Source organism: Amia ocellicauda, chromosome 5, assembly GCF_036373705.1.
Source record: "Amia ocellicauda isolate fAmiCal2 chromosome 5, fAmiCal2.hap1, whole genome shotgun sequence".
In the NCBI taxonomy this organism is placed as follows: domain Eukaryota; kingdom Metazoa; phylum Chordata; class Actinopteri; order Amiiformes; family Amiidae; genus Amia; species Amia ocellicauda.
The window spans coordinates 17,151,650-17,168,224 of record NC_089854.1 but is presented as its reverse complement, the minus strand read 5'-3'; the positions used below and the strand labels follow the sequence as shown (position 1 = coordinate 17,168,224).

General features: G+C 45.5%; 1 protein-coding gene across 2 annotated transcripts in view; it reads right to left on the bottom strand.

Moving 5' to 3' along the window:
• The window catches only part of map3k10 (mitogen-activated protein kinase kinase kinase 10), a 31,558-nt gene extending 18,160 nt beyond the window's left edge, over positions 1-13,398 (bottom strand). The window contains exons 1-2 of one of the 2 annotated variants that reach the window (XM_066704032.1): positions 12,206-13,398; positions 10,021-11,189 (exon numbers count right to left, since the gene is read on the bottom strand). In XM_066704032.1, coding sequence (XP_066560129.1) covers positions 10,021-10,843 — 823 coding nt within the window. In that variant the 5' untranslated portion in view covers positions 10,844-11,189; positions 12,206-13,398. The remainder of the gene's footprint in view (positions 1-10,020; positions 11,190-12,205) is intronic. The other variant, XM_066704034.1, reaches the window with a different exon arrangement.
• Positions 13,399-16,575: the final 3,177 nt, after the last annotated feature.

The following is a 16,575-nucleotide window of genomic DNA, read 5'->3' as shown; positions in this document are numbered from 1 at the left end:
GAGTCTTGTTCTCTTGCAAGATCTTTATCATCATTCTTCTGTTTGTCCAAACTCCTCATACAGGGTGATATACATACAAAACTTAATTTAGTAATTCACCATTATATCAATTACATTGCTTATGCTTTTTGCAGAGATATGATCAGTTTTTGATTTATAATCGATCAAAACCCCCCAAAATCTCACTGACAACAATGGTGGAACCCTTACAATTCCATTCTTGTGCAAAGGCATTCCATCACTTTACAGTCAATCAGCATTTCAACATTACTGAAATGTTGGTATGTAGTATCTGTAGTATGGGAAATACAGCTTCTGTCTCCCTGTCAGTAGTGCTGATTCTCTATGCATTGCTGAGCTGCACCGTGATTTCCCACTGCAGTCCTAATACTGTAGATTATTTGATTTCCCCTTATAATACTATATTAATACTTATACTACTACTATGAATAATAATAATAATTATGTGAAAGAAAATTAGTATTTACAGGGCTTTAGTACCTATTATTATTATTATTATTATTATTATTATTATTATTACTACTACTTTCCAGCAATCACTCCTGTCACCACTTTTGCACTAGGTAACTTAGGCTAAATACCTTAGTCCATTCCCTATAATGTAAAACATTTTTCTACTGTGGTTATCACATTTGTACCATATTTATACTATGGTTTTAACACATTTTTACCATGAGTTTGCCATGTTTAAAAATAATAGGCTTACATATAAAACATATACTGCAAAACATATCCTCACATGCACACAGTCTCTTCAGATACTTTAAATTCTAGTTATTATTATTAATCATTTTAATTTAATTTTAACCTTTACAAACCTATATTACGCATTTGGCTACCTTTAGAAGGCAGTGTACTGTGCTGTGGTGGCCCCCAGACACAGACGCAAAACAAGCTGGGATGAGCTGTATAGAGGTAGCTAAGCACTGTCTGCCTGTAGCTCTCTATATATATAAAATTAACTTTTTTTTTGGGGGGGGGGGAAATAATTCTGTCTCATTTGAAGCTAAAAACACAGCTTAGGCTATAATTTTCAAATCCTCGTCTGTAGATATTTTGTTTGGCTAGCCTTCAGCATCAGCAGCAACCAGCGTGCTCTTGGCAGCATGTCTAGGTTAGATATCAGCCCATCCACTGTAATTTGATTCTGGTTTCCTTAAGTTTTAATGAGGTATCTTCTGAACGGTCCCATGCATTTTATTGTTGGTGGCCAGGTTGCTTCTTGTGTTTCTATCTTAACTAAGTCACTATGGTCCATATTCATAAAAGTTTAATGTCATGTGAAGTTTAGCCCCCATTTTAAAAGATGATACAAACACAGGGTAAATGGCACAAAACACAAAAAGGCTAACTTTAATTGCACTTCCTCACTTAGAATATATGTCACAATTTTATAAAAATGCCTGTGTGTGTGCTATTGTAAAATAATCCAATCCATATAGATATTCAATCATTTACATGGTTTTAGTTTAGCAGGATTGTCAGTCTCAGTGGTTTGAGTACCTCTGCACAGCCAACCAAAACTAGAGAATCGATGTGGGGTGTTCTAATGTATTAACATAATACTGTGAAGTTGCAGAATGGCTGCAGTCTTTAACCCAGAAGGGGCAACTTAATCTCTTTGGGGTTCTTTGTATCAACTGGTCTGCCCATCTCATTAAAGTGGGCCTAGAGGCAGGATTTGAGACGAGGAAAGTAAACCTCAGCACTAACTTGGTATAGGCTCAGGCTGCCAACTTTTTGATGCAGACTCATATTCTCTGTACCTGTTGAAACCTTGTTAGGTTATAAACTAGACCCCATCTATCTGATCAGCTCAGATGCTTTTCTAGCCTTATATTCTTTTAAGAAAACCAGTCGCCTGTCTCTCTCTGTGCTTTCAGGAAGACGCAGTCACTGCACACCTCTCCTTCCATGAAAGATACGCCTGTTGTTCGACTTTGCCTATAACCCTGATGCAAGAAATAGATGAGAAGTGACAGAGAGGACTGGTTCAGCATTTGCATCTCAATGGGCGCTATTGTATCTGCTAATCGGGAGATACAGAGCAATCACCAAGCACGAGTGAATGGGAGTCGTCAGACGCCGTGACGCCTCCCTCTGCCCGGTGTTAAGGAGCTCATTAGAAGCTGTTCATCTTTTTTCTTTTCTGATGGCGAGGTGAGTGGTTTTGCTGGGAAAAGCAACTTTATTTCATATGATTCCTTTGTCTCCTGTTCACTGCCAGTCAGCGCTGCTTGTACGCTTTCATATTACCCATGACTGGTCTGACAGCTTTCCGGAATTCAGTTGAATAAATGTAACTGTATCCTGCCTGTGTGTGTGTGTGTGTGTGTGTTGGTGGGGGGGGGGGGGGATGACAGGTTTCTTTTGCGGGTGGTGGGGATTGGGAGTATTTCACAATATCCTGCAAAGGTGTGTGTGTTTGAGAGACAGACAGAGGGCCGGGGGGGGTTCGCTTACAGGACTCCCACAGCTGGATTACCATTGCTAATTGATAAGACCTCTACAGCTGGATCATAAATGCTAACTGACAGCCCAGTGTCACAGTGACACAGCTCACTCAGAGCCAATGCAGGTGGGAGTCCTGCCAAGTCCATTATGAAAGAAAGATGATGATTAAAACTCATGCTTGTAATAGGATGTGCACTGTCAGGGGTCAGATCAATAAATCTGAACTAATGCTTTTTAAGTTACTTGGGATGGTTGGAGATGAGATGACATGGGGCCAGTGTGGAGATGAAGGCATACGCAGTGAAAACAAATGGCATAACTCTGTAACAGGCCGTTGTTTTCTCAGCCATAAAATCACTGGCATTTGCCCCACAGCAGATTAATAATATGGGCTTCAGTGACATCCTCTCATGATGCACGGGAGAGCGAGACAGTAGGTAGGATTCCATTAGTGGCGGAAGCTTGTTGTGCTTGCAGTCGTGACGTAACATTTTAGTGCTGCACTAGCTAGCTCACTGCTGGAGCTCAGCAACACAGAACGCTTACTGCATGCTGGAAGGATCTAGAACACTTCCACCTGCCCTCACACCATCAAATATATACATGTGCAGTGATACACAGGCAACGCAGTGCATAAACCCCGGTCTGAGATTAGAGACAGAAGTTCGCACTTTCACAAGAGTGTTTTTGGGTATGCCTGCTCATTCACAGTCCTGTATAGGTTTATGGACGCTGCAAAGGGCATTAAGAGTGGTTGGTGTGTACGCACATCTTGGATGAAGTGCCCTTCCCCCTATTGATGGACTGCACATTGTCAAGCCGGGGAGAAAGCGGGGGCTCAGTGGACGGCCCAGTTGAGGCTCCTATACTTGTGTGCTGCTGTCGACCGCGCATAACATCAGTCGCCGTGGAGTGACCGGATCACAGACGCGCTGCCCGGCCGTCTCCAGTGGTACCACGCACAGAATGCCTGCTCCCCCCCGGTGCCCAAGCCGCCAGCTGGGCGACAACAAAGCTGCCCTTGCACAGATGCTGCTGAGGCCCTCTATGAGGCTGCATTGTGTTTGTGGAGTAGGGTTCCTCAGCTCCTGGTCTGGACATCGCCACCCCACAGCCCAGCTTCTTCACCTAGCCAGCACTGCAGTCATTCATTTTACAAAGCTTTCCACTACAGGAAAACACTCCCCGGTACTAGACTGTGCTTTTTACACAACATGAAGCCATGCAGATCTCAAAACAGATTAGGTGTTGGTTGGATGATGACCGTGATCCAGCTTTTGGGCTATCCGAACTGCAGTGGGTGGTGGTAGGGTGTGGTTCACTGTTTGTCTCTCTTGCACTCTTGACCCAGGTCAGCTGAGGCCAACACTTCAGCAGCTAATGACCTGGGAAATGGGTTTAGTCAATCAAGTCATTCAAGCATTTAAAGTGACTCAGGGAAAAGCCCAGGTGGAATGAAAAGCAGAGACAACAGAGTCCCCCTGAAGGAGAGGAACAGTGTATCTCGGATATGTCAGCAGATCTCCCTCTGTATTTCCCACTCTCTCGATCTTCAATGTATTGTCACTTTGACACTGTTTTTTGCCCCCTATGCTTCTGGCTGCCTATTGAACTGTGACGCTGTGCTAAAGCAGGCAACCCAGCCAGTTACTGATTAATTTCAGGTGCACATCTCAGTCAGGGCACCACAGTTGTATGACATATTGCAACATTATAAATGATGGAAATCTAGTAGTTTGGGGAATCAAAAACAAATACAGTTGAAACCTTAATCCAGATTTCATGCTCATCGTGAACACACAGCACACATGTATTTATTTATTGATTCCCTGCCTGACTCTGTGTGTTTCTCTTGCAAATATTGCTTCATCCCCGTTTGTTTTCGTGCCTGCTTGGTCTTTGTTTTTGTTTTTTCGCTTTTCCTATTTTCCTAATGTCAGGGACACCCAGTACGAGGTCTGTGAACCTGCCTCTGTGCGCTAGTGTGCTGCCCAGACGTGCTGTTCCCCGACGAAGGTCATTGTTAGCCTGGTCCTGTCTTTAAGGCATGATAAAGGAGTCATTGTCCCCTTGGCCTAGGCCCAGCTCGGCCACACTGTGGGGTCTGTCAGCTGGCCGGGGTCACATGCTGCTGGGATACAGACACAACACCAACGGCCGGGTGGCAACCAAGCAGGTGAGCCTCGGCAAACCAGCCTGTCCAATCAGAGACTCCCAACTGTAGCTGCACAGAACACAGCAGAGGAGCAGATTCAATCCTAGGACTTAACTGTCTTATGTCTGCACTTGTCAGCTCATTGTACTAGGATGTATGCTTATTGTATGTTGTATTACTGCCCTTTTGTAATGCTTTAAAATGTTTCTTAGGTAAACAAAGTCTGCTAATAAATTAATAATTCATTTTTCTATCTGTTCCACTGTCAGTCTTTGTTCTAATGCATCTTTAAGAGTTCAGTAATTTCAAGTCAGTGAAGGGAGTAAATTTATCATCCCATCCCTTCTTTTAAGATGAGACTGCCTCCCAAGCCTTGGCTCACCTTATATTTTATATAATTCAGGCTCTTAATAATGCTCCCTGATTTTGTACTCAAACATCAGTTTTCTTTATTTATTCATTACTATTGTACTTTCAATTGTACAGTGCCTGGAGATATTAGTCATGATAGATGCTTCATAACTGAAGAGAGTCAATGATTTAGATTTTTATACCCCCCACACTTTGCATAGTCACTTGATACATTGGCACCGTTACCCGTGACAATTCACTGAGCCTAACAGGGCAAGAATGGTTGACAAGAGCCTATCTACTAAAACCTTCATGCTTATTCAGTTTCTGGATAAGCTGCTTGATCCTAAGGCCGCTTCAGGCTACTTCTTAACACATCCTGCACATGGCTCTGTGACTTGTCCAGTAGATATACCATACAGAAGCTGAGTAATTGGGCAACCTATCTCTGTCTTAATTTCCGGGTGGGTGGGCATTGATGTCTGCTGAGTGGGCTGCAGTAGCAGTGTGTGGCCATCTCCAGCCATCCCCTGCAATAGTCTGGTGACCAGACCAGTCAACCTCTCCTTCATCTGAATGCACAAATCCAATGCAAGGACTGTGGCATGCTCAATTATAAAACCTGCACTCATAAGTGGACCTGAGCAGTGGACAGCAGGTATGTTTAAGACTGAAAACAGGAGGCGGTACTTTACACAAAGGGTGGTGGAGGTATGGAACAAGCTGGGCCCAGCCTCAGAGCTGACGCTGACTCATTCCTTCTAGAATGAGCTGTATGAGATCAGTGACTACTATCACATATAACGTTTCTGAATGTTCACATGTTATTGTCTTTCTACTCAACCAAAAAGTGCTCTTGTTTGTTCTCAGCTAACCCCCTTGTGTATGCAACACACCTTCCTTTCCTGGTAATACTATTTCCTGGTACCTGTCCTGCTGTGAAAACTTAAAACTCAGATCCTGTTTTACAGTTAAGTGTCTCTACGGCAGCCGTGATGAGGCCTAGTCCTGCCCCCCCACATCTCTGTATGTCTATTTTGATAAAATCTTAGGTGACTTCATCTCCTACCTCTACCTATTATTATCATCAATATACATTACTATTGTGTGGCTGTACTTCTCCGAGCAGCTCCTACTTCCACCCCTCACTCACGGGAATGAAGAAACCACAATCACCCACCATGAGATCACTGACATGGCAGTGGAACTCGAGTTAGCAGGGAGAGCTTTAATCACGGACAGGCCGGGATATTTCCAGGAATTTGGGGGTAGAGGGAGAGGGAGAGGGAGATGTGGGGGGGTGGGGGGGGTCATCTGAAACCATAAGAGGGGGATGATACTTGTCTTCCCCTGAGTTTTTTTCACAGAGGGTGATTTGGCTGCAGTTGAAAAGGACACCTGAAACCAATACACCTGGACAATGAGGGGCAGTGTAACTTTAAACTCCTGAGTGTTTTCTGTGTGTGTGTGTGTGAGAGAGAGAGAGAGAGAGAGAGTGTGTGTGTGTGTGAGAGAGTGAGTGAGTGAGTGAGTGCATGAGTGAGTGTGTTTACAGCACCAAGGGGGCAAACCAGTGTGATTACTGTGGACACTGAGATGGGTCCTTCTCATCCTCTGGGTGACATGTTACTATTATCGAAGGTATCTAGGTTTGCCAGGTTCAAGGGCTGACTTAAGCAGATTGACATAATACCAGATACCACTTTAGTGTCAGCTAGCTATGTTTCAAAGCAAAGCTACACTCAGCTACACTCAGACCGAGACAATACAGATCACTGTGCGTGTATTTTCTCTTGAGGAGATGGTTCAAGCAGAGCCTCAGGCTGGTAGGTGAGGATATACTAAAACAAGGATTTGATTCTTAACTTAGCCCCATAAAAGCAAAGTCAGATAACAGAAATAACAGCACACTCTTATTGTGGGGATTTGTGTCCTACTTCATTTATTTTTAAAGGACTTATGTAAATATATTTATATCTCCAAAATTTGGATCTGCCCGATTTTAATTAACTTGGCGTGCTGGTATCCGGTATGGGTTACCCCTTAGTTCAATCCCCACTTCTCACAAGCCATCCTTTTAAAGCTGTGATTAGCATTGTTAATCCACAGCCGTTTAATTAAATTAAAAAAGAACATCTGATAATGGACAAAGCAACCGCTACAGTTTTTCTCTAGCTGGGCTCCCGTTAAAAACAACCATACTCTCAGGAGCATGACTACACTCAGCACACACCACAATTAAAGAAGATATTTCTTTTGGAGTCTCTCCCCCGTTGCTAAACTAAGCCAAAAGCGGAATTCCAAAAATAGCAAAGAAACAATGAATTAAGCCTTCTGTGTTTTATGGGACTCCCATTCAAATTGCAATCGGATGACACAGAAGGAAGCTGTCAGTCAATCAGTTGCTTTTTTCCAGCAAAGAAGTGAATGAGTCTCTTTGGACGTCAGTCTCCATGTTTAAATGATTTGTTTTGTTGGCACAAGAGATTTAAAGGGCAGTGTTTTTTAGGATGAGTAATATAAACTGCAGCCTGGCAACTCTGAAGGTTTAATGCCCCCAGTGGCATTCTGAGCAGCGAGTGGGGTGAGCGTCCTTAAATTGTTTGGACTACACTAAAACAGCATGACGGACTGCTGCCTGTTAAGGCTGAGGACCGATTTGTGTTCTGAGAGATGCAGTCCTAACTGTTTAGGAAAAGAGGATATGACTCATGGGCTCAACCTGTGAGAGTGGAGAACACAGTTTCATCGCTGTTCATTTCTATACAGGCTGCGGATTCCAATACAACAGCGACGCACTTCAGCTGAGAGTCACAACAATACTGTGAGCCAAAAAGGCTGTTTAAGGATGGCTATTAATATCCTAGATCAAGTGCATACAAGGTGGAGTTAAGTGTCTCTTACAGGTACTGAATCCACCCCCCCCCCCCATCTCTCTCCTTCTCTTACTTTTTACAGTATGAGGATGGGAATGAGGGAATCTGAACACTGATTCTGAGGTCAAGGGATGAGTAGGGTACAGTAGTTCAGTGACTTTTAAACCGCTTCTCTCTCATCATACTGTCAATGGAATCGATAAACAACTAACAGAGTATACAGTCCAGTGGAGGAAAGACGCTGGCCTGTATGGAATGCACTGTTCTCTCATTTGGATTTCCCCAAGATGCTTTGTCATTATCAAAACCATGTCAACAAATAAAAGGACAGGAAACCTGTCACGATGAAATGACCAAATGGTTACCGGCATCCTTCCCCGTTCAAGTTGCACTCTCTGCTTTAAAATTGTCAGTGGATATTTAGGAAAAAAAAAAAAAGAGAGATAACGAAGGAATTTGATCCCCTCAGAACATATTAGATTAGGTAAGATTGACAGTACAGGATGTGTCTGTAATATGGCCCCAGCTCTTACAGGTCGAGCAATTCAGAATGGTACCAAACAATGGAGAGGTCTTTAAACTAGAGGTGGTCAACTTACAGACTGTTCGGTTCCATTTTTGTAAGTTCTTAGACGATTTCAGATTTCAGAAGTAAGGTGGATGTACCCGAAGACCTGCATTGGAACAGATGAAGTGCCCAGTCCTGGACCCCCCCCACTTTACACTGAATTCAGAGTAATAATTAAGTCTCCAAAACCCAGAGTGTAATATCTGCTATGCTGGAAGAAGAGCGCAGCCTATGCAAAGAGCTTTAGGAACCAACTCATGATTCAATGTCCACCGGCTTGTTTTTGATTATTATTCCTGTTTTAGAACTGCGACTGTGTCTTTAAACTGCAAGTAGCACAAAGGACCTAAATAGCTCACCAACGGGTGTGTAATCCTTGAGGAAAAGGCACTTGAAAAAAGGGAGCAGCGTTATCAAGGTTAGAGACATGGAAGCAGCTACCACAAGCATCCCCTTCCCCTAGATGGCTGGGGATGATTAACTCCATTGCTGTACCCAGTGAGTAACCCCTTTGCCTGTGGGGTGCAGCAAGTCTGAAGATGGGCTTAGGGCAGTTTGATCTTGAGGAGCTCTCTCTGTGGCTCAGCACAGATGTGGAAAGCTGCCATGCCCACGCCAAGCAACCACAGGCCCCTCCTGGTAAAACATAATAAAACATAAACCTAGACCAGCTAATGCATTTCCTCGTGTATGGGTGCTGCCCCCCTCCCCTGAAGGTATCCTGCTAAAATCATCAACTCTGCTTAGGTGGGTCTCATAAACCCCAGTGGATTTCGTATCCCTGTAGTCTAAGGATCTAGAGAGGTTTGTGGGCTCCTCATGCCTCTAAGGGGGGAGCACAGTGACACCAAGGAGATTAAGGGAATGACAAATCACACAAACTACACAGCTATGCAATAAACAGAGCTGCCAGCTTTCCACTTTTTAGCCCACCAAAACTCCTCCTTCTTCAGTCCAATTGCTATTTTGCATTTGCATTTTGGAAAAATGTTTTATCCTCTGATACATGCATAATTCAATCAAGAAATGGACGTGGTTTCATAAAGCTAATACACGTCATGGCCTTACTGATACAGTACTGATAGCGTATCTAAGTGTCTTGTCTTTCTCCCATCCCTCATTTCTGTTACCACACACCCACCCTCTTTCCTGCTCTTTCATAAAGGCTTGTGAAAAGCTACCTTCCAAGATGAGGCTGTGTCACAGTTTAAATCCCAGAGAAGTGCACAGTCTTTGAGTGAGCAATACCACCACAACATCTGTTCTATGGACTGCAGACAGTTACAGGGATACTTAGGCTACCAGTGGCATTGCAGAGGTTCCACTCTATATACACAATAGCAGTGGACTTTACCCTGTGTTAGCAAAAGCACTGGGACAACAGAAGAAAAACAAAAGATAGCAGTTTGCAATGTACTTAACAAGAAGCAGTGGCCTTAATTGTTTTATATGCTTTATAACCCAAATAGCACATGTGTTGCAGAAGTTCCTTCACCTCAAAGCCCTGAGGCTCTTCTCCTACACACTGCCTATTCTCAGCGGAGTGTGATGTACTGCACGGCGGGACCTGGAGTGGGGGAATTTGCGGTACTCACTGTTGCTGGACTTGAGGTCTCGGTGGATGATGGGCACGATGGTCTCGTTGTGCAGGTAGTTCATACCGGTGGCGATCTGCACGGCCCAGTTGACCAACACACGGGGGGGCACTTTCTTGCCGGCTAGTGCACGGTTCAGGGCTCCCCCCCGGGCGTACTCCATCACCAGGCACAGGTTGGGCTCCCTCATGCAGACGCCCCGCAGCGCGATGATGTTGGGGTGCCGTAGCATCCAAAAGAGCCGGGCCTCCTGGCGCACGTTCTCAGCCGTGACGCTGATGTCCTCGTCAGGGTCCTGCCGGGCCGCCTTGACTGCCACCTCCTCGCCGCCCCACACACCCTTGTACACCTTCCCAAAGCCACCAGCGCCAATGATCTCCTCCAGGCGCAGCTGGGAGAAGTCGATTTCCAATGGCACAGGGCACTCACGTAGCAGGGAGCCCTGGATCTTGGTGTAGTTGGGGTCACGGGTCACGTAGTTGCTGGGGAAGATGCCCACTTTGTCCTTGATCTTGCCCGTCCACCAGCCCTCGTCACCGGATACCTTGGAGTCCTTGGAGAGCACCTCAAGCACGTCCCCTCGCCGTAGCGTCAGCTCCTCATCCGCCGTGGCCTCGTAGTCGAACACTGCTGTCCAGAAGGGGTTCCCGGCGGGGGGGTGGTGGCTGCAGTCCGGGGAGCTGGACGAAAGCGTAGAAGAATTCCAGCTGCCGTTCTCCGCCCCCCCTGAGTGGGGGCCCTCCCCACGTGCCGGTCCACAGCCACAGTTAGAGCAGGGGGACTGGGATGAGCCGCAGCTCATTTTACTGACGGATTGATCCATCGGGAGGCGATGGCGAGTGTGTGGAGAATCTCAGGCCTGCCGGGCATTGACATGAGCGTGCTCTGTAAAATCCATGGTGGCGACTCAGTAAAAACAGCCTTCACAGATCCATTATTATTGTTTTTTATAATTTTTTTAAATCTTGTATCAGTATCACTTAGCATTTATTATTGATGACAGTTCCTAAGGGAGGGGAAAGGGAGGGGGGGGGTTGTCTTGAAATGTGCTTAGGGTAATTCCATTGCTCTCTGAGCGGCTGTGCTTATAAAATCTCATAAGAATCCTGACTTTTTTTTCTTTTTCTTCAAAGCATCCATCTGGTAGTGGGCAGAAACTAAGTGCCTTTCTGTCATAGCATTAAAAGAAAAAGGGTTAAAATAATGAATACAACTATTCCATTCAGCCGTTTCAATTAGTCAGAGCATAGGAGACTGCACAGCCCCAAACCGGTGGTATGTTAATCTTTACAAATAAGAGGAGGAGAACAGGCAGCTGACGGTGGCCTATAATCAGCAACAATACCATGAACCTGTCTTTAGTTATCACTTTGTTTACTATGGACCAAATAAATAGCAACGGTCGGAGTATCACATTACAAATGCGCCTGTATACACCTTGCACAGCAGGGAGAGAGAGAGACACTGCAAAAGCATCAGAAGAATAAATAACTATTTTCTGCACTGAACGTGCAATATTTCCTTGACGGCTACATTTTTCGCTCCATTATCTAAAACATGCATTTGCAATGACTAGACTTCCCCCTGTACCGTTAAAACCAAATAAATAGTGTTAAGCATATAAAGACAGCACCCTGACCGACCACCGTTTTACTATCTTATCTGATACGGAGGATTAGCATTCTGAAATGCAGAGCCCAATAAAAACAAATCTGTTCTGTATATTGTAAAGATCAAATAACCAGAGGTACAGTTAGTGTTACACTGCAATGCCTTTCCAGCGCTGGCACGTTGTGTTATTGTTTTAAGGATATGATACCAGCTTGTCAAACAGGGAGCACAGCATCTCGCCTATGGGCTATTCCAAAAGACAATCACTCCCTTTACGTTGCTGGTGAAACACGTTTCTAAACTGAACAATTACCCTGATAAAGCCCATACATTACTAAGTGTAAGCCAGTTTAATGTCTTTAAATAGCGACTGAGAGAGAGAAATCACACGTCCATTTTAAGACTGGCAATGACGGCGGAAACCTCGCACTTTGACTTCGTCGATTTCCATAGTGCTACAGTGCCTAGGCATGTACATGTATGTACAGTATGTGTAGATGTATGCACAGCGGCCGTCTGTTATTTCAGCACTGGGTAGAGCAAACCAGGCACGGCCCCTGAGATTAATATTTACCTGATTCACAGAGAAAGGTAAACAACTGCACGGATGGGGCCACAGAAAACTACAGCAGTGTGTTGGCGGCTTGTTGTTTCCCCATTGCCCTTCTGATTATTATCAATCTCCTTTGGCCCCCCTCCTGCAAACGCAGCGATCATCCCCTCAAGTTATTTTCCTTCACGGGGCTGGCGAGATCAGACGCTGTACATCCAGGACGTGTTTCACAGAGACGCTGCGGGCTCCTGAGTCTGGCGCTGGGCACTATTTGTATCCCGGTCCGAAGCCGCCTGGTTGCTGCCTAACGAAATCCTCCCGGTAACAGCGTGGCCCATTTATTCCTTGAGATAACGAGCAGTCACGGGAAAGGGGCTCCACCATCTTCACGGTATCAACCCGCATGTCATCCCCAATGACTTACTCGTCGCCGTCCCCCTCCCGATTAGATGCCGCATTTCAGATCCCCCGTTTCAATTCTCACATCCCTCTATTCTCCAGGCACGGGCGTGCGTCTGTCGCTGCCAACACCACTCAAAACAAAGAAGCGAGCCGTCTTTGTGAAGTCTTTAACCGTTTGAGATCCACGGTGGCCCGTCTGTCCAGCGGCACTGGGCTCTACTGATGTCCCATTCAGTCGCCCGAGCTGTCAGCTGCTCCGGCTGACATTGTATCCAAATACACCGGCTCGGGCGCAGGGCATGCTGGGAGATGTAGTCCTGAAAGCGAGCAGGCGCTGCTCCACAACTCTGCCCGGATACAGCGCTCCCGTGAGGGAAATATACAGAAATTAATACAGAGGGCGACAATAACGCGTCTGGTGTGTAAGTGGCCGGTCTATGCGGGGAACAAATGTATATTTTTTAATAAGCAAGTTTTAATTCATCGCGCAGTCTGATTTGAAAGGTTGAGAGTAAGGGAATGCCGGCTACCTGCCACCTTGTCCAGTCACCTGTGTCACTTCCTGCTATGCTTCCGTGCGTCACCTTTGCTCGGATTCACTGTCGAGGTCCAGCGCCAAGGTGTAGATCAGCTCTAAACACCTCTTTTTGTGCTGCACTTGTTTTTTCTTTGACGTGCCCTCCAGCTACGCCTGTTTATTGGGCATCGGCTGCTACTGTTTACGTTTCCATTCCCAGTCTCCCCCTTCTCCAGAGCTGTCACTTTAAGGCTCGTCTCGGGGACTGCAATGAGGGCGGGCGGCCCGACGCGCGTCCCGGCTCGGACCCGACGGCAGGGGCGAGTCCAGGGCGGTGCGCTCTCTGATTGGTCCAGAGCCTGTGGCCGCGCCGGCGCCTATTGGCTGCTGTAGTGCAGTTGTGAAGGAGCGAGCGAGCAGGTGGAGACAAGACTTCATTTTTAGCCATCTCTGCACAAGCTTCAGCCTCCGCACTCGCTATCGTTTAAATCAGAAGAAGTCATAAATGTTTACAATGCTCTAGTCAGACCCCTTTTAGAGTGTGATGTACATTTTTTGGTCGCCATTAGAAAATAAGTACATGCATGCATGCATACATATATAAATAAAACCTTGTTACTCAGACATGGCTTCATATATGAATGAAGAGGTTGATGGCTGGTTTTTAAAGGATTCTCATATGCACATTGGTTAAAGGAACTGCATATCTTTAGTCTATAACATCATTGAAGTATGCATGATCCTGAAAGGACTTCAAAACGGTAGCCCATCTTCACAAGCAACAGCAACACCCTGATAAGTGTGAGTACAAATTGAGGGGAAGTGCTTTTAGGACTGAAAACACAAGGCACTTCTTTATGCAGAAGATAATGCGAGGGGAGCTGTGTAGACACTCTAGGATTCTTCTAGGAATAGCTAATTACTAGAATGCTAGCAACCAAATATGCTACAAATGAAGGGACACCCTCTTAACCTTTCTTATGTACTTTATATTCCACAGGCATTGATGCAGAAGGCATCAAGATATGAATACTTTAGGAAAATGTTAAAATTATAAATACACAAATTTGCAGGGGTGGATATTTGGATCTGCCAGAAGCCTGTGCAAAGGAAAACCAAATGTAAAAACAGACCAATTGTCTGTCTCCATTCTTTCTAACTTGCGTTCCCCCTAAAAGTGCCCCCTAAAATCCCCAAATACATGTAAGGGCCATTCATTTGATTTCCCAGTGTACAGGGAAATGGGCTGAAATGGTCTGACACCTGCTATAAAGGGGAAGCTAATGCATTTTTTCAAATAGATGAATCCGTCACTCAGCAGGGCAATGATTTGCATTCGGAGGGAGAGACATGGAAATCGACTACTGGGAAGAAGCATAGCCAGAGATGGGTCTGAACAATAAAGGCACTGTCTGCGGAGAGGAAGAGATGGGGTTTGAGATTGGATAGCACCACACAGGTGATCAGGAAGTAGCCGCCATAGTGGACAAGCGAGGAGGCAATCTAATCTTAGCTGGGATCAAGCTCCATGTTGTCACCTGCCTGTGTCAGCAGAATACAAAATCTTGATTCCATTATAAGATCTCCTTTTCCTTGACCCAAAAGTAAACAGAGGCCTCCCATTTTAGGAAAACGAGAAACTGGCTGAAATGTTACAGCCTGATTGCAGTACCTATTTGATCTGGTATACTTCTCCACCGGTCTATGTGTATACAAGTACTTCTGAAACCTGCAAAGAAGTGCACGAAAGTATTTGGTTGTTATCTGTTTTAATCTGATGTGATGGGAGGCATGTCGAATGACTTTCTCCAGTCTGCCCTTCATGTGGGGTGGGTTGGATGAGGGTGTGCTTTATTTAGTGTATTTATGGGTTGGGAAGAAGAATCTGGGTGTAACATATATTTATATGACTACTAGATACTTAGTCCTTGCTGTGTTAGTTCTGTCAGTAAGATTGTCCAGCTTGGCCCTGTCGTTTTGCTTCCCCCTGTCTTGTACATGCTTACTAATGGGCTTATGACCCAGTGACTCTACCAGAATGACGAATCTGGTCGGGCACGGCTGGGCCATTGGTGGTTGGTGATGGTCAGTGTGATGGAGCAGTGTACAGCAGGACAGAGGGTGGAACACCGGGGGGAGACAGGTTAGGTCGTGGCCCCTGCCTACCATCTGTCAGGGGGGAGGCAGGCCGGAGGGGGAGCTATTGTCTCTTCTGTTGCCAAGCAGCTGCCTGGCTTCTGTGTGCTGAGCTCCTGACAGCTGGCACTGGATGGGTTCCTGTGCTGCAGACAGGTGCTCCCTAGTGGAAGCACACAAAGACAGCCTGGCTGACCTGCTGAGTGCACATAAAGAGCCAGAGTAGAGCCAGGGGCAAGAAGAGAGGGGGTGGAGGGGGGGGCAGGGGAGGAGAGAGAGGGGAGGGGGCAGGAGCCTCTGGGGTAGCAGGTGGGTGGTCTGGACTGAGTGCTCTGAGCTCTGAGACGCAGGGGAGGGGACTGGACACAAAGCCTGCCTTCACCCCAGCATGAACAGCACCTCTTTGCTTTTGAAAAGAGAAAACTACCTGTTAATGAGGCAGAACTTGAATGGAAGGGTTGAAGAGAACAAATTGTCCTTAAAAAATTATAATATATATATATATATATATATATATATATATATATATATATATATATATATATATATATATATATATATATATATATATATATACACTCATCTAAAGGATTATTAGGAACACCTGTTCAATTTCTCATTAATGCAATTATCTAACCAACCAATCACATGGCAGTTGCTTCAATGCATTTAGGGGTGTGGTCCTGGTCAAGACAATCTCCTGAACTCCAAACTGAATGTCTGAATGGGAAAGAAAGGTGATTTAAGCAATTTTGAGCGTGGCATGGTTGTTGGTGCCAGACGGGCCGGTCTGAGTATTTCACAATCTGCTCAGTTACTGGGATTTTCACGCACAACCATTTCTAGGGTTTTCAAAGAATGGTGTGAAAAGGGAAAAACATCCAGTATGCGGCAGTCCTGTGGGCGAAAATGCCTTGTTGATGCTAGAGGTCAGAGGAGAATGGGCCGACTGATTCAAGCTGATAGAAGAGCAACTTTGACTGAAATAACCACTCGTTACAACCGAGGTATGCAGCAAAGCATTTGTGAAGCCACAACACGTACAACCTTGAGGCGGATGGGCTACAACAGCAGAAGACCCCACCGGGTACCACTCATCTCCACTACAAATAGGAAAAAGAGGCTACAATTTGCACAAGCTCACCAAAATTGGACAGTTGAAGACTGGAAAAATGTTGCCTGGTCTGATGAGTCTCGATTTCTGTTGAGACATTCAGATGGTAGAGTCAGAATTTGGCGTAAACAGAATGAGAACATGGATCCATCATGCCTTGTTACCACTGTGCAGGCTGGTGGTGGTGGTGTAATGGTGTGGGGGATGTTTTCTTGGCACACT